We start from the raw sequence: 18,331 nt of genomic DNA, 5'->3' as shown, positions 1-18,331 counted from the left end.
TGTAGAGAAAAGTTCAGTAGTTCCTCAAAATGTTAAACATTACAGTTACTGAATGACTCAGCAATTCCACTTGCAGGCATATTAGATGTAAGAGAAATGAAACATGTTCACACAGAAACTTGTAGTGGCAATATTCATAATGGCCAAAAAGTAGAAATAACCCAAATGTCCATCAAGTGACAAATGTATAAAAATGTGGTATATCCACACAAAGGAATATTACTCAGCCTTATAAGTATAGAATTACTGATATATTCCACAACAGGGCTGAAGCTTGAAAACATTACTCTAAGTGATAGAAGTCATTCACAAAAGGCCACATATTATATAATTCAATTTATATGAAATGTTCCAAATAGGAAAATCTATGAGACATAAAGTAGATTGGTGATTGCCTAGGGCTAGGATGTTGGCGAGGAGCGGATGGGGTGAGTGGGAGTCACTATAATGAATATAGAATCCCTTTTTGGGGTGATGAAAATGTTTAAAATTGATTGTGGCTATAGTCTGTGTATATAATAAAAGCCATTTATGTTTACAATTTAAATTGGTGACTTGTATGATGTCTGATTATATCTCAAGAAAGCTATGTATATGTGTTTACATAATATATATATACAGTATATTAGATGGTGATAAATACTATGGAGAAATATAAAATAGGGAGAAGATATAAGAAGATGGGTGATGAAAGCTGAAATTTTAAGTGGAGAGGTCATGGTAAGACTCATTGAGAAGGTGATGTGTGAACAAAGACATTCTGAAAGAGGTGGGGAGGCATGGGGATATTTAGAGGGAGAGCTTTCCAGGGCTTAAGTTTGGATCTGAGCTTTGTCACTGCCCATGTGTCTGACCTTGGACGGTTACTTAATGGCTCTGTACGTGAGTTTGTTTATCTGTAAAATCCTTGTTCCTATTTTCTAGTAAAATGACTAACAGTACCTATTTCAAAAGGTTTTTATATGGATTAAATAATAAAAAAAGAAAGTAAAGCACTTAGAATAGTACACTGGCACTAAGTAAAATGCTTTATAGATGTTTTTATTATTTCCTACTGCAAGTGCAAAAGCTCTTTCGTTCTAAGATGGAACCATGCCCGGAAGGTCCATTGAAGGAGGCCAAGTGGGGCTGGTGCAAAATAATGAGCAAGAGGGAAGATTGTAGGAAGTGGGGAAAGGGTCTGTGACTTTCAGTTTGTGAGATAGGAAATCATCGGCAGGTTTTGAATAGAGAAAAAACACTATCTGATTCATGTTTAAACACCATCTTTCTGGCTCCTGTGTTGAAAACATCTAAAAGAGGACAAGGGTGCACTCAAGGAAACCAATTTTGAGCTGTTGTAGTAATACAGATAACAGGTGATCATGGTAGTGAGAAAGGGTTAGATTCTGGTTCTACTTTGAAGATAGAAACAAGCTCTGCTGAAAGATTGATTATTGGGTATGAGAAAAAGAGACTGGTTTGACCTGAGCAATTGTCAGGATTCAGCTTAGATTTATTATGCTGAGACAAGTCTGAGAGGGCACTTTTTTTTTTTTTTTTTTTTTTTTTTTTTTTTTTTTAGCGTTTCGCCAGGGGTTTGGGGTGGGATGGGCAGTAGTAGTGTGTGTGTGTGAGGGGGCGGGAATCAACCTTTCAATTTTTGACAGGGATGATCTTGAAAAGCCTATCGCACATCCAAGCCCAGTAGTTGGTGTTCAGAGCAGAGCTTCAGACAGGAAAGAAGATGGATCAAGATCATTCGTTCTTTCACAAATATTTATTGAAAACCTACTCTGTGCTAGGTCCTATTTTAAGTCCTATTTTAGGCTCTGGAGATACTTGTGAAAACACCTACAAAGCTCCTTATGACCTTATCTGTAAGAGAGGTCATAAACAAGTCAGCAATCAGGCTAAGTCTTTAGCTCTCCGCATGGACGCAGTGTACAACTGCTTTTTGAATTTTTTCCTATGGTTGTTTTTTTTCTTTTAACGTTTACTCATTTTCGAGAGAAGAGAGAGAGCATGAACGGGGAAGGGGCAGAGAGAGGGAGACACGGAATCGGAAACAGGCTCCAGGCTCTGAGCTGTCAGCACAGAGCCCGACGCGGGGCTCAAACTCACGGACTATGAGATCATGACCTGAGCTTAAGTCGGACGCTCAACCGACTGAGCCACCCAGGTGCCCCCCTATGGTTGTTTTTAATATTGGGAATATTGCAAGAGCCACAAAGGTAGTCACGGGATTTAGGAGCGCCTCCCCCCTGCCTACCGGTGGCAGCCAGGTATCCCCGCCCCAATGCGGGCCAGAGTTCTAGCGCAGTCGAATGGCAGCATTGCGCAGGCGCAGCCATAGTACTGGCGTCCTAGGAGACGGACTCGGAAAGCTTCCGCGCAGGCGTAATTCAGAAGGCCAAGAGAGCCTGAGGCCCGGGGACGGGGCGGGGCGAGCTCGCAGTGCGCTTGCGCACAGCCTGCTCTCGCCCGAGGAGCCGCAGTCTCGAGAGCGCCAAGGCGGTATTTCGGTAATCTCTGACAAACCTCTCCTGCGAACCCGGCGCCGTTGGACTGCGCCCAGGGCGGGGACGTCAGCGGGGCACAGGAGGGAGCCACGATGCCGGTGAGGAGAGTCGCTCAGCTGCTGGGATTCCTCATCCCAGCGGCCTGGCTCGGGGGCGCGGCTGTTGCCATGGAGGCGCGGAACAGGCAGGCGTCTGGGGTGGGGCGGGGCAGGGTCAGCTCTGCTGGCCCCAGCGGTTGGGGAGCCTGGCGGGTGGGCTGGAGCCCGCGAGGATCCTGCCGGTCCTGGGAGGGGCCCCGGGCAGGCCCTGCAGTCTTCGCCGGTGCTGCATCCCGCAGGGCCTGTGCTGCTTGACATAAAGGCACAGCGCCTGAGGATGCGCTCTCGCTCCCAGCCCTGCTAGCTGAGTGGGGCGCCTGGGAGCGGCCGCGGGGGGTCGGCTTTGGATGCTCCACACCTGGTGGGGTCTGTACGCCAAGGAGCCAGCTCCGGAAGGGAGCGAAACGAGAGCTGCCTGTTCTTACTCCAGCCCTTGACTCGAGCTGTCATTCCTTTCGTGGTGCTTTAGCTTACAGTGCAGAATGTAACCCGTAGGTGTCTTTGTGTGTGAGGCCGGGGGTTGGGTGGTATGTTTGTCTTGTAGGATTTCACAGGACATTATCGTACATTTAATAGGGGGCGTCCTAAGTCCATTATAGGGTCGTGGAGAACACATAGGGCTTTGGTTGTTTTTCTTCTGGTCCGAGGCCTCGGACAATTATTTAATCTTTCTGGGTCTTTAATTCCCACGTAATTAAACTTTACCTCATGGGGTTTTATCAGGATGAAATAAGGTAACGCACAACGGAATTGAAGGACAGTACTTGACATTTAGCATTAAATGCTTAGTATTTGTTCCGTGATCTTGCTTTCAAGTTATTTATCAGTTCACTCAGCAAATACTGGGAATCAATCACATGTTAGGCACTGGAGGTAAAATATTGAGCAAAACCAGACAGGTTCTTGAACTTGGGAAGATAGAAGCTTGCCTTAATGGGCAGAGGTGAAAATCATGTTGGTAGAGACAAGACCCTTAACATTAACGAAGTGAATGGGTGGCATATAATAGAAAGTAGCTTCTGGTGAGTTGTAAGGTGTTTCTATGTAGGAACGCTGGCCTATACATGTCAGATCATCTTTTTTTTTCTCAAAAAAATTTTTTTAATGTTTATTTTTGAGAGAGGGAGACACAGAATCTGAAGCAGGCTCCATGCTCTGAGCTGTCAGCACAGAGCTGGTCATAGGGCTCAAACCCACGAACCACGAGATGGTGACCTGAGCCAAAGTCAGACACTTAACCAACTGAGCCACCCAAATCATCGTTTTTTTCCAAGAGAATCTAGAAATTGTTATTTTTATGAAATTTCTCCATTTTTGAATTTTAGCAACTAATTAAAAAATATTTTTAAATTCTATGAGCCATACAAAAAGTATTTGTGGGCTGAATTCAGTCTCTTGAATACCAGTTCGCAACCTCTAGTGTAGACAGATAGGACAGACAATCAAATAAGAAGCAAAGAAAAGTAGAATTGAAACCGTTGTAGAGGAGGGAGAGAGTAGGGTGCTCTCAGGGCCTATACCAGGATTTGACCTAGTTAGGGAAGTCTTTCCAAGTGAAGTGGCTGTTTTGGTGAGACCTGAGACTAAGTGAAGGTGAGAGTGAGGAATGTTCTAGGCAGAAGCAACAGCACATGGAGAGGCTTGTGGTAAGAAGGAGCATGGTGAACAGAAAAGGCTTAAAAAACAAACAAACAAACCCGTGTGGCTGTGGCTAAGAAAGCCAAGCAGGGAAACTTGTGAAATAAGGCTAGACAGGTAGACATGGGCCAGAGCCAGGTCTTAAAGGCCACCTTAAGGACTGTGATTTTCATACACAGTCCTTATGTCAGTGATGTCAGCGGGAAGCCTTTGCGGAGTCGTAACTAAGGGAGTGTCATGATTAAATTTGTGTTGAAGCTGACTGCCATGGAGGGAACAGACTGTAGGAGAACCTAACTAGATGCAGGTGTCCCGTTAAGGAGCCTTACAATGCAGGGTGGGAGAATGGGGACTAGACTAACGTGGTGAAAGTAGAGAAGGGAGAGGTATCTTGTGTTGGTACTGTTCAACTAAACGATTGAACTTTACTTCAGTAACCGGATTGTATTTTTCTAATTGAAGTTAATTGACCTATAATAATTTCACCTGTACCACGTGATTTAATATTTGTATTCCTTGTGAAATAATCCCCATAGTAAGTCTAGTTACCATCCATCGCCAGAGTTAATTTTTTTTTCCTTATGAGAAATTTCAAGATACAGTCTTTAAGCAACTTCCAAATATGTATTTTCAAATATGTATTATTGACTGTAGTCACCATGCCATATATTATTTATACATGACTCATGTATTTTATAACTGGAAGTTTGTGCATTTTGATCCCTTTCACCCATTTTGTCTATCTCCGTACCCAACTCCCCTCTGGCAACCACTAATCTGTTCTTTGTATCTACAAGTTTTGTTTGTTCATTTGTTTTTTTTAGATTCCACGTATAAGTGAAATCATACAGTATTTGTCTTTGTTAAGGATTATATTTTAACATAGAGTCTTAATCATAAAATTTCAAAAATTGAAACTTTACATGTATAGATGTTCATAAGGTTAGAGGCATACTAAAACATTTATGTCTGCTATTGGGCTTTCTTTTCTGTGTTTTATTTAATGTTGTCTTCTATAGAGAAGATAGACTACATACAGTTACGTGATTAAAAAAAAATTTGACTAATGCATTGTAGAAAATAAAAGTCTCGGGGGAACACAGAACCTACTACTATATTCTTGATTAAAGTTCTTAACCATGTTCACGTGTGTTTTCCTATAGGCAGGAAACTCAGAGGAAGTCAGGGACTTTTATGCAGAAAGGCAGTCTATAATATACTGGTTCATTTTCTTCTTGAATAGCATTTATTTACTATAAATGTAAATTAGATTTTCTCTCCCCTCATTTGTATTGTAAAAAAAACCTATTTGCCTTTTCATATCTTTTAATAAGCCTTTTCTATATATCTGTAAGATCTTTAATTGCATTTAACAAATATTCATGGAGTATTCAATATGTGCAAGGTACTAGGATGGCAAAGTAGCCTTTTTCAAATTTGAAATTTAATTTGCTGAAGGTAAAAGTAAATATTCTTTTCATTATTTGTGAACATTTTCTCCACCAGATCAATAAATCAGAGAAGCCTGAAAGCTGTGATAATGTGAAGGTGGTTGTTAGGTGCCGGCCCCTCAACGAGAGAGAGAAATCAATGTGCTATAAACAAGCTGTCAGTGTGGATGAGATGAGGGGAACTATTACTGTACATAAGACTGATTCTTCCAATGAACCTCCAAAGACATTTACTTTTGATACTGTGTTTGGACCAGAGAGTAAACAACTTGATGTTTATAACTTAACTGCAAGACCTATTATTGATTCTGTTCTTGAAGGCTACAATGGTGAGTATAAAGTCCACTTTTTAAAAAATAACTTTATTGAGGTATTAATACCCTATAATTTCACCCATTGTAATCATACAGTTTGATGAGTTACAGTAAATACATACAGTTTTGAAACTATCACCACAATCCAGTTTTATGATCACTGAAATTTCTTTATGTGCCTTTGCATTCCCATCTCCAGGCTGCCGTTGACCTGCTTTTGTCTATAGTTCTGTCTTTCCTTGAAATTCCATGTAAACCAAAGCATACACTATCTATCTTTATTATCTGTTTTCTTTCACTTGTATAATGTTGTTGAGGGTCATCCATGTTGTTGTGTATATCAGTCCTTTGTTCCTTTTTAATGCTGAATTCCATTTCATGAATATACCTCCTTTAGTGATCTTTGATGGAAATTTGGATTGTTCCAGTTTTTTGCCTGTTATAAATAGCCCTGCTATGAACATTCTTTTATAAGTCTTTGTGCAACTAAATTTTAAAATTTCTCTTGGGTAGATACCTAGAAGTGGAATTTCTGGGTCATATGGTTAAGGTATATTTGTTTTTGAAGAAATTGCCAAACTGTTTTTGAGAGTGGTGACTATTAATTTGTTTTCCTCATGAGCGTGGTATGAGGGTTCTAGTTTCCTCACATTCTCACCAACATTTAGATTATCAGTCTTTTTAATTATAGCTGTTGTAGAGGCTCTGTGGTGGTATTTCATTGTTTTAACTTGTATTTCTCTGTAACTAATAATGTTGAGCAGCTATTCATATACGTATTTTCTAAATGTTTGTTTATTTTTGAGGTGGGGGAGCAGAGAGAGAGGGAGAGAGGGAATCCCAAGCAGGCTCCACACCATCAGTGCAGGGCTGGATCTCGTGAATCGTGAGATCATGACCTGAGCTGAAATCAAGAGTCAGATGCTTAAGTGACTGAGCCACCAGGGAACCCTGTGGGAAGGTTTTTAACTAAAGATTCAATTTCTTTAATAATATAGCGATATTCAAGTTACCTATTTTTCTTTTAGTAAGCTCTGGTAGTTTATCTTTCATGGAATTTGTCGAATTTATTGGCAACAAGTTGTTTATGTCAGTCCTCTATCATTCTTACGTTAGAATGTGGTGTGATCTTTTTCAGTAAGATATTGGTATGTGATACATGATAGATTGTAATTTGTGTCTTCTCTTTTTCTTGTGATTAGTCTGGCAGGAGGTTTAACAATTTTACTGATTTTGTCAAAGAACTGGCTTTTGGTTTTAATAATTTTCCTTTATTATTTTTTACATTTTCTATTTTGTGAATTTCTGCTTTGATCTTTATTTTTCCCTCCTACTTTATTCCTCTTTTTCTTTGTTATGGTGGAAGCTGAGGTCATTGTTTTGAGACCTATATTCCTTTCTAATATAGAGGTTTAATGCTATGAATTAAACCCTAACTACTGCGTTAGTAGCATTGTATGGATTTTGACACACTGTGTTTTCATTTTCATGCAGTGCAGGAACTTTCTTCCTTCCCTTTTGATTTCTTCTTTGATCCTTGGGTTATTTAGAAATGTGTTAAGGGGGTGCCTGGGTGGCTCAGTCAGTTAAGTGTCTGACTTTGGCTCAGGTCACGATCTCACAGTTCGTGGATTCAAGCCCCGTGTGGGCCTCTGTGCTATCAGCTCGGAGCCTGGAGCATTCTTCAAATCCTGTGTCTCCCTCTTTCTCTTCCTGTACCCTGCTCGTGCTACGTTGCGTGTGCTCTCTCTCTCTCTCTCAAAAATAAATAAGCATTAAAAAAATACTTAAAAAAAATAAAGTGTTCATTTCCAGATATTTTGGGATTTTCCAGAGATCTGTTACTGATGTCTAGTTTAATTCCATTTTAGTCAGAGAAATACTATGTAAAACTTGAATCTTTTGAAATTAGAGATGTGTTGTATAATCTAGAATGAAGTTTATTATTAAATGTTTGTATATTCTTTAAAAAAATTTTTTTTAATGTTTATTTTTTGAGAGAGAGAGAGTGAGACAGAGTGTGAGTGGGAGAGGGCTAGAGAGAGGGAGACAGAATCAGAAGCAGGCTCCAGGCTCTGAGCTGTCAGCACAGACCCTGACGCAGGGCTCAAACCCATGAATCGTGAGATCATGACCTGAGCTGAAGTCGGACACCCAACCGACTGAGCCACCCAGGCTCCCTTAAATGTTTGTATATTCTTGAAAAGAATGTGTATTTTGCTGTTGTTGGGTGGAGTGTTCTATAAATGTTCGTTTCATTACATCAATTTGTTCAATAGTGTCGTTCAGATTTTCTTTATACTTAATTATTTTCTACTTGGTGTGTCAATTACTGAGAGAGGGGTTTCGAATTCTCTGACTTCATTTTTGTATTTGCTTTTTCCTTTCAGTTCTATCACTTTTTACTTAATGAATTTTGAAACCCTCTGAGTAGGTGCATAAATGCTTAGGCATTTTAAATCCTTGTGGTGAGTTAATCTCTTTTTCATGATGAAATTACTCTCTTTATCCCTGGTAATATTCCTTACTCTGAGACCTACTTTGTCTGATATTGATATAGACATTCTAATTTTCTTTTGATGCTATGTTAACATAGTATATCTTCTTTCATTCTTCTACTTTGAACCTACTTGTGTTTTTATATTGAAAGTGCATTTCTAGTAGGTAGCTATACTGGAAGTCACTAAGATTACCACATTTGTAGATTGCTGGGAGAAGTCAAGGGAGTCAATCTATAGTTGTACTTACAGCTTTGACTTATTAGAGCAAAAAAGACACACATGCATAGCCAAAAGAAAGAAGGAAAGGAAGGAAGAAAGAAATGAAAAAAGGAAGAAAGAAAACAAAAAACAGCAAAGGGAAAAGGTGCCTGGGGTGAAGTGTGGAGGAAACCAGGTACAGACTTCCAAGAGTCCTCTCCTACTAGTAGGCACACAAGATGTGCTTAATTGTTCTACCATTGACTATGATAGTACTTGTTAAATGTTGTTTGTCAGGGAAGTTCTGTAAGAGACACAGTGCCCAAAGTTTTTATTGGAGCCTGCTCATATGGGCACCCTCAGCCTAGCACTTGCCAAGATCCCAGGCTCTCAGGAGAAGGAAAGCAGGTGTTTAGCACAAACCACCTTGTTTATATAAACAAGTTAGGCATAGTGAGCTACTCTTACCAGTTAGGGAGTGATGAGAACCCTTCTTAAATCCACATTCCCAGATGCTAGTCAAAAGCCAACTTTGAAAGCAGGCCTCTCAAAGAATAGCAGTCCCAGATCTGTTGTTAGCTCTTTTTGGCACAGCACTGTATAGTTGGTAGTATTTTGAGTGTGTGTGTGCGTGTGTGTGTGTGTGTGTGTGTGTGTGTGTTTTTAAACTCAGTCGTGCTAACTCTGCTTCTTCACTGCAGGTATTGAGACAATTTATGTCTTGCTTTTTGTTTTCTCTTTGTACTCTTTTCCTCCTTTTATGCCTTATTTTGTATTATTTTTATTATTCCATTCTTCTCTGTTGGCATATATAGCAATACATCTTTGTTTTATTTTAGTGGTTGCATTAAGGTTTATAGTATAAATCTTTAATGTATCCCACTTTACCTTCAGGTGATACTATGCTACTTAAAAAAATTTTGTAGTGCTGTACTTCCAGTGGTTGTCTCCTCAGTATTGTGCTGTTGTTTACTTCTACATGTTATGCACTCCAAACCACATTGTTAATGTTTTTGCTTAAACCATCAGTTATCTTTTAAAGAGATTTAAATAATAGGAAAAAACATATATTACTTATAACTACTTATGTAGTTAACATTTTTGGTACTCTTTATTCCTTTATGTAGACCTATATTTCCATCTAGTAACATTCCTTCTGCTTTGAAAAACTTCCTTAAATATTTCTCAAGTGCAAGTCTACTGGTGATGAATTCTTTCAGATTTTGTAGTCTAAAAAGTATTTATTTTGCCTTTGTTTTTGAAAGAAATTTTCACTGGGTATAGGATTCTAGGTTGATAGCTTTTTTTAATACTTGAAGAATATACCTCTCCTGTCTTCTCATTTGCATTTTTTCCTCCTGGAATTCTGCTTTCCTTCTTATCTTGGTTCTTCTTTATATGACATATCTTTCTTTGGGTGCTTTTAAGATCTTCTCTATCACTGGTTTTGAGCAATTTGATTATGATGTGCCATGTATTTTTTTTATGTTTCTGTGCTTACTATTCATTAAGCTTTTTGGATCTGTGAGTTTGTAGTTTTCATCAGATTTGGAAAAATTTCAGGCATTGTCTCTTCAAATATTTTTCCTGTCCCCACCCTTTTTTTGGGGGTCTGCAGTGACATGTATATCAGGCTGCTTAAAATTGTCCCACAGCTCATTGATGCTGTTTTTCTTTTTTCTATTTTTTTCCTCTGTTAAATTTTTTACTGTTTCTACTGATATATATTCAAGTTGACTGATCTTCTATTCTGCAGTGTTGAATCTGCCATTTACTTTATCTATTGTATTTTTCATCCCACACGTAATTTTTATCTTTAGAAGTTTGATTTGGGTCTTTGTTGTATCTTCTGTCCAAGTTCTTCCAAATATCCATCCAAAGTTTCCACCTAACTTTTTAACATGTAGAATATAGTTTTTATAACTGTTTTAATGTCCCTATCTGCTAATTCTAACATTTGTGTCCATTCTGAATTGGCTTTGACTGATTGATGGATTTTTTCATTATGAGTCATATCTTTTTTGCAAGTTTGGCAAATTTTGGTTGGGTGCCAGGACACTGCGAGTTTCACCTTGGCTCTTGAATTTTTTTATTTCTATAAATATTGATGAACTTTGTTCTGAGTTGCAGTTACTTGAAAATAGTTTGATTCTTTTATTTTTTTATTTTTATTTTTTTTTTAACATTTATTTATTTTTGGGACAGAGAGAGACAGAGCATGAACTGGGGAGGGGCAGAGAGAGGGAGACACAGAATCGGAAGCAGGCTCCAGGCTCTGAGCCATCAGCCCAGAGCCTGATGCGGGGCTCGAACTCACGGACTGTGAGATCGTGACCTGAGCTGAAGTCGGACGCTTAACCGACTGAGCCACCCAGGCGCCCCAGATTCTTTTAGATCTTTTAAGATCTTTAGTTAGGACTGGAACAGTGTTCATTCTGAGGTTATTTCCCTAAGAATGAGGCAAGACCTTTTTGTACCTAATGTCCTGTGAATCATGAGATTTTCCAGTCTGACTGGTATAAATAGATACTGTTTCTGGCCTGTTTGAGTGCCGGGCACTCTTCCTTCCAAATTATTCCCGCCCCCCGCCCCCACCCCCCCCTTTAGATAGTTTCCTTACACTCTTGAGATGCTTAGTACTCAGCTGAGTACTTGAGGAAGACCATCTGCAGATGTTTGGAATCTGGAGTTTTGTGTGCACTGTTGTCCTCTCTACAGCATATAGCTGCGTTGGGCTCTCTGGACTGTGGCTCCTTCTTGACTCAGGGAATCCACCCAGCACTCCTTGGGTTCCCCATCCTGGTCCGTGGCTCTGATTATCTCACACGCCAGGAAGCTGGGCTGTCATAGGGCTCACCTCACCTGTTTGCCACTTTTCAGGGGTCATGGCCTTTTGTTGACTGGAGTCCATGGTCTTGAAAACTGTTGCTTCGTATTTGTTTCAGTCAGGAGGGTGAATCTGGTCCTTGTTACTCTATCTTTGTTGGAAGCTGAAGTGTCACAAGTTTAATTTTGAAATAATAGAACTGTGTATTTTAAAAAATAAATGTTGTATGAATTAGTATGTAAATGTCAAGGGACTTTTCACCTATTTTGCACCTATTATGCTGACTGAAAATTGTTGATAGTAACATACAAAAACATTTGGAAAAAGGACCAAAATCAGGACTGCTGTAACATAGAATGTTACATTATTTAAATGTATTATTCAAATGTGGAAAGACAAATACATAATCCTTCTACCATTTAAAACTTTTTTTAAAAGTTAGTGAACTTCGTTTTTTAGAACAGTTTTAGTTTAAAGCAAAATTGAAAAAAGTACAGAGAGGGGCACCTGGGTGGCTCAGTCGGTTGAGTGTCCGACTTCAGCTCAGGTCATGATCTTGCAGTTCGTGAGTTTGAGTCCCACGTCAGGCTCTGTGCTGACAGCTCAAAGCCTGGAGTCTGCTTCAGATTCTGTGTCTCCTTCTCTCTTTGCCCCTACCCCACCTGTACTCTGTCTCTCTCTCAAAAATAAATAAACATTAAAAAATATTAAAAAAAAGAAAGAAAGAAGAAAGCACAGAGATTTCCCATATATCCTTTGTCCCCAAATGTATACAAAGTTCCCCACTCTCAACATCCTCCACTACAGTGGTATATTTGTTACAATTGATGAACATACACTGACATGTCATTATCATCCAAAGTCCATAGTTTACATTAGGGTTCACTCTTGTACATTCTGTGGGCTTTGACAAAAAATATAATGACATGTGTCTACTGTTGTAATATAAATAATAGTTTCATTCTGTGCACTGCTTGTTTATCCTTCCTTCCCCTACTAAGCCTGGCAACCACTAATGCTTTTACTGTCTCCATAGTTTCACCTTTTCTAGAATATCATATAGTATGTAACCTTTCAGTTTGGCTTCTTCCACTTAGTTAATAGGCCCTGAAGTTTTCCCCGTGTCTTTTCATGGCTTGATAGCTTATATCTTTATTTATGCTGATAATGGATAATACTCTATTATTTGGCTGTACCACAGTTTATTTATTCACCTACCTACTGAGGGACATCTTGGTTGCATCCAAGTTTTGGCAGTTAGGATTATGCACTGAAATAAAAATCCACGTGCAGATTTTTTGTAGGCCTTCCACCATTTTAAAGATGTAGTTAGGAAATAGGGAGATGTGGTAAGATTTCAGGTCGTTTTTAGTTTTTAAAAAGTAGAGTTTTAAGAGAAGTTCATATGAAGGAAATGCTGGCATTAGATTTGTTAAGCTGGACGTAAAAAGCTAGGAATTTGGAATTTCCTCTCTGAAAATGAGATAAGATTCTTTTATTTTCAGGCATTCCTGATCCTTCTTAGCTCTAAAATTAGAGATTAATATCCTTTTTAAATTAGTAATCTTCATGTATTTAATGCATTCATAGAAGTTGCATTAGGAATTAATTTTGAATTCAAAAAATTTCTGGCCCTTACATACTTTTTAGAAGTATGAGCTCTGGACTCAAATGGACTGTGTGCAGACCTTCTTTCTACCACTTACTATGACATTGAACAAGTAATCCAACCTCTGTAAGCCTTCGATTCCTCAACTAAAGCATGGAAATAGAAATAGTGCCCAGCTTTTAGGATTGGGGTGAAAATTCAGTAAGGATGCATGTAAAGTACATGCCTAGCTCATAGCAGATGATCTGTAAATGATAGCTCTTGTGTCACTTATAAAGTGCAGTCTGTGAGTTCATAATATTTTTAGCTCTTTTGAATGCAATAATGCATTTTTATGGCAGAGTTTGAAATATTCAGTGAGTTAGAAAAAATTAAGACTTTTTTATTCCCATGTGTAAAAAATGGCTTCTGTTGTGATTAATTATTGTGCTTATTGTCACAGAAAGTCTAGAAATGATGATGACATAAGAGGTTAACTGCATAGAGTGATAGTTGAAAAGCCTTTGTCATTTGGGCTGTCACTTCCTGTGCTGTGTTCTTAAACTGAGCTGTCCCCCTTGGAAATCACATGCACTCGTAGGGCTTCACTGAGCAAATACATTTCATCCCTCCACCTGCCTCCACATGCTTGATGCATGCATTTATTTGGTTGTGTCACGGGCACTTAAAGCTCAGTGTGCCCTGCACTGAATTCATGGTCTTTCTTTTCAAACTGTCATTTTTTCTAGTGGTGTTCACCATCTCAGTATACAGCAGTATACAGCATAGCCATACATCCCTTTGTTCCAGCCAGAAATTTGAAAGTCGTCCTGGATTCCTCCCCTGGCTAATTATTTCCCAGGTGCTATTGATTCTGTTACATGTCTCTGAAATCCTTCCACCTTTCTCACTCCCTTCTGTTGTCAGCTCCAGCTCTTTGACTGGTTTCTTCACAAATCTCCCTTTGCTTTCTTCCAATTCTATGTACACAGTGTAGCTGTAGCGATCCTGATTCACTCCTAACTGCAGAATCATTCTTTGGCTTCGCTTTGCTTTTATGATACCTTCTTAAAACCTTAGTATGGTCTTCGTGGCCCTGTGTGATTATGCTCCTGCTGGTGTCTTTAGCTCTGTCTACATCCATCTTCATTTTCCATCTCTGTTTCCTTCATTCTGATCTCATTTCATTTCCTCAAAACCTCTCTTTTTTCTCTCTTGCCTCTTGCTGTCCACTCTTTTACTATCTCTTACTCATATTTCAGATTGCATCTTAAATTTTAGCTTTTCTGGAATGCCTTTCCTCATCCCCCCCACCCCCGCATTTCCTCTTGCATCAGTTCTCCTGCCTACACTGTGTCCCTTTACTGTCATCTAGAATTCTGTTTCTCAGTCCCAGGACTCATCCTCCTATAAATATTTGACCAATACCTCCTTTCCAAGATTACACATACTGTAAGATTAAGAACTATGTTTGTCTTGTTTTTCACTGTGTCCCCTGCTGCCTAGCACAATACCATACTCAGGTGTGTGGTGAGTAGTTGTTGAATTAATGAATTTAGCTGTTTAGAAAGTTTAAATTGTATCTGTAATTACCTGTAATGATTGTATTGTCACCTTTTTTGACTCCCCTATTCCTTACAGCTTTTACTTCAAAAATACATATTTTTTAAGTAATGAATTTATTTTAGGATAAAGAAGAAGGAAAATACCATTTACTTTTACTCTACCAGGCATCATGATGGTCGCTTGGAGTAAATTGTTTCATTTGGTTCTTACTATTAATGTCGGGTACTTATTCTTATCCTTGTTTTACCACTGAGGAGACAGTCTCTGGGTAGATTCTTGTGTCAGGTCATATGGCTCACCACTGGCAGATAGGTCACACTGAGGTCTTTCCATTCTAGAACTTGTCTTCTTTTGCTCCTGCAATTGTATTACCTTCTCCAACGTAATGTTTACACTAAGTAATCAGCATACACATTATAATGAATTTCTTATGCTTAGCCATGGTGTAAGACTTTACATTTACGGTTTGGGATACTTTTTATTAATAATTAGGAATATATCATTGATTTTAGGGCTTTGACAGTGCTTGGCTTACCTGGCACAGAGTACATGTTGTAATTGTTGATAATAGAAGTGAAATTTGTACTTGAGTAAGTTTTAAATCCAAGGAAGAAATTGCATCACAATGTCAAAGGAATTATTTTTAAGAGCTGTTATTCTGTAGCATTGGACTCTAAAAGTGATTGATTCTCTTCATCATTTTCAGGGACTATTTTTGCATATGGACAAACTGGAACAGGCAAAACTTTTACCATGGAAGGCGTTCGAGCTGTTCCTGAACTTAGAGGAATCATTCCAAATTCATTTGCTCACATATTTGGTCATATTGCAAAAGCAGAGGGAGATACAAGGTAAAAGAGAATTCTTTTATTTTCTACTATTGAGAAGTACAAACACAAGAAAGGCATATAGGCACATATCTTCTCAATACGTATTAAAACTGTTCTTGTAAGTATTTCTCTGTTTTTTAAAATGATGTTTTATTTACAGATTTTTGGTTCGAGTGTCTTACTTGGAAATATATAATGAAGAAGTTCGTGACCTTTTGGGCAAGGATCAGACACAGAGGTTAGAGGTAAGGATAACTGGAATTGAAGTGCTTTCCAAAGCAGTAGAATGTTAACTAAATTAAAGTTCCTTTTGTACAAAAGGTACTTTTAATAGTTTACTTATTTTTTTACCTGTTTATATGGTCCCGATTCAAAATTTTAAATATTGTGAAAATTTATGCATTGAAAAGTTGTTGCTACTCCATTTTCTCCCCACCCTAAGATAACCACTGTCAGTATTCCTTCAGTGTTCCTTTATGTAAATACAAATAGAATTTTACTTCTGCTCTGTAAGTGGCTCTATATGTATATTGATCTGCACTTTTTTTTTAATTAAAATTCTTCTTCAGGTAAGTGTAGAGTTATGTGCAGCTGTTAAGAAGGAATATGGAGAGATTACCCTTTACATAGAAGTACTTTTTACACAGTTTTCCCCAGTGGTCATATTTTACAGAGCTTTAGTACGGTATCACAACCATGATATTGACATTGCTATAGTCTATAGATTTTACTCAAGTGCCCCAGTTTTTCTTGTACTCATTTGTACTTTGTACTATTTTGTCACATGTTTATGTGATCTGTCCACTACCACGTCAAGGTACTAAGCAGTTGTATCACAAAGATGCCTCATGTTGCCCTTTTATGACCACATCCACCTCTCTCCTGACTATGTTCCTCTGTCCCCTTCCCTAACCCATGACAGTCCTAATCTTCTTTCCAATTCTAAAATTTTGTCATTTCAAAAATGTTATATAAATAGAGCCTTACAATATATAAATTTTGTGATCGGCCTTTTTCACCTGGCATAACTCCTCTGAGGTTTATCCAAGTTGTTGCATGTATTGATAGTTTATTACTTTTTATGGTGAGTAGTAATGTATGGTGTATATATGTAAAGTTTAACCATTCACCTGGTAAGTAGTAATGTTTGGTGTATATATGTAAAGTTTAACCATTCACCTGTTGAATGACATCTAGGCAGTTTATAGTTTCTGGCTGTTACGAATAAAGCATCTATGAACATTTGTACACAGATTTTTTTTTAAGGTTATTTATTTTGAGAACAGAGAGTGTGTGTGTGAGCAGGGGAGGAGCAGAGAAAGGGAGAGAGAATCCTAAGCAGGCTCCACGCTGTCAGCCTGGAGCCTGATGTGGGGTTCAAATCCACATACTGTGAGATCATGACCTGAGCCTAAACCAAGAGTTGGATGCTTAACTGACTGAGCCACCCAGGTGCCCCTTCACACAGATTTTTATGTGAATGTAAAGTTCCATTTTCTGGTATGGATGCCAAGAGTACTTTACAATTTATTCTAAGTCAGAAATTTTTAATGTGTCAAAAAAGAAAAAGAAGGGGAACTTGGGTGGCTCCGTTGATTTGAATGTCCGACTCTTGATTTCAGCTCAGGTCATGATCTCACAGTTTGTGAGATCAAGCCCTCTGTCCGGCTATGTGCTGAGAACATGGAGACTGTTTGAGATTCTCTGTCTGCCCCTCCCTCACTCGCCCTCTCTGTCTGTCTCTCTCTGTCTCTCTCAAAATAAATAATCTAAAAAAAAAAAAGGTCAACACTAATGTGACTTAAAAAAAGGAAAAAGAAAAAAAAGAGGGGAGGAGGAAAAATGAAATTTTTTAAGTGTCAAAAATAATGGTATTAATTATAGATATAATAAAAAAATAGTAGTTTTCAATGTTTCTTTTACCTAAAGGAAAAACTATAATTTCTGATTAAGAAATTCTAGTTTTTACACATTGGAATAATAGATTGTCATGAAAGACTCTTGTCATGATGAATTCCCGAAAAGGGAAATACGAAATTACGTGCATAAATGTTAGAGAATCACAAAATTTGTGAATAGGTACATAAGGTTGTTAACTGATAAGTTTAGCTGATTCCTATTCACTGTTTTTTATTGAAAATCCTATTTTTATCCCTCATTGCATTTTGTATTTTTCACTGAACCAATGGATTGTGACAATCTTTGCATATCAGTACAGAAAAGCCTCCTCATTCTTCTTTTTTTTTCTTTTGTCCTTTTTAAAAGCTGCATACTGTTTTTGGGGGGCATCATGTATTCAGCCAGCCCTCTCTTGATGAACACTTGGGTTGTTGCTGATATGTTACAAACAATTCTGTAGTAAATAGTGTTGTACATATATGAATTCATACATCTTCAGGCATATCTGAGGATAAATTCCTGAAGCTCAACTGCTGGGTCAGGTGGTAAATAATTGGTAAATATTGCCTAACATTTTAATATTTTAAGATATGAGACAGACATAAAAAAGATTAGCCTTTAAAATATTAATATTGGAATTTTGATTGGAATTTCATTGTCAGTAAAATGATTAAAGAATAAGGTGTATATGGTAGTTGAATGTGGAATAACAATAGGTACTGTCATAGAATTGCATAGAATACATGTAGAGTAACAGTGGCTACTGTTAAGTTCTTACAGTGTGGTAGTAGGCATTCAATGCAATAAACTGTGGTAGTAGTACACACTTTATTTCATTTAATCTTCCTAGCAGTTCAGTTTTGTTGATGTGAAAACCGAAACCTAGAGAGGTTTCCTGATTCAATCACAGTCACGTAGGT

At 38.2% G+C, this 18,331-nt stretch overlaps 1 protein-coding gene across 4 annotated transcripts in view; it reads left to right on the top strand.

The window, feature by feature from the left end:
* Positions 1-2,411: 2,411 nt before the first annotated feature.
* The window catches only part of KIF3A (kinesin family member 3A), a 45,658-nt gene continuing 29,738 nt past the window's right edge, over positions 2,412-18,331 (top strand). For 2 of the 4 annotated variants that reach the window (XM_007087765.3, XM_007087764.3), the window contains exons 1-4: positions 2,413-2,599; positions 5,744-6,017; positions 15,389-15,533; positions 15,673-15,757. In XM_007087765.3, coding sequence (XP_007087827.1) covers positions 2,594-2,599; positions 5,744-6,017; positions 15,389-15,533; positions 15,673-15,757 — 510 coding nt within the window. In that variant the 5' untranslated portion in view covers positions 2,413-2,593. Of the gene's footprint in view, positions 2,600-2,739; positions 3,091-5,743; positions 6,018-15,388; positions 15,534-15,672; positions 15,758-18,331 lie in introns of those variants that run through there. The other 2 variants (XM_015540068.2, XM_042983700.1) reach the window with 2 other exon arrangements.

This window comes from Panthera tigris, chromosome A1, assembly GCF_018350195.1.
Source record: "Panthera tigris isolate Pti1 chromosome A1, P.tigris_Pti1_mat1.1, whole genome shotgun sequence".
In the NCBI taxonomy this organism is placed as follows: domain Eukaryota; kingdom Metazoa; phylum Chordata; class Mammalia; order Carnivora; family Felidae; genus Panthera; species Panthera tigris.
The sequence above is the reverse complement of the archived record's forward strand: the minus strand, read 5'-3'. Positions and strand labels throughout refer to the sequence as shown.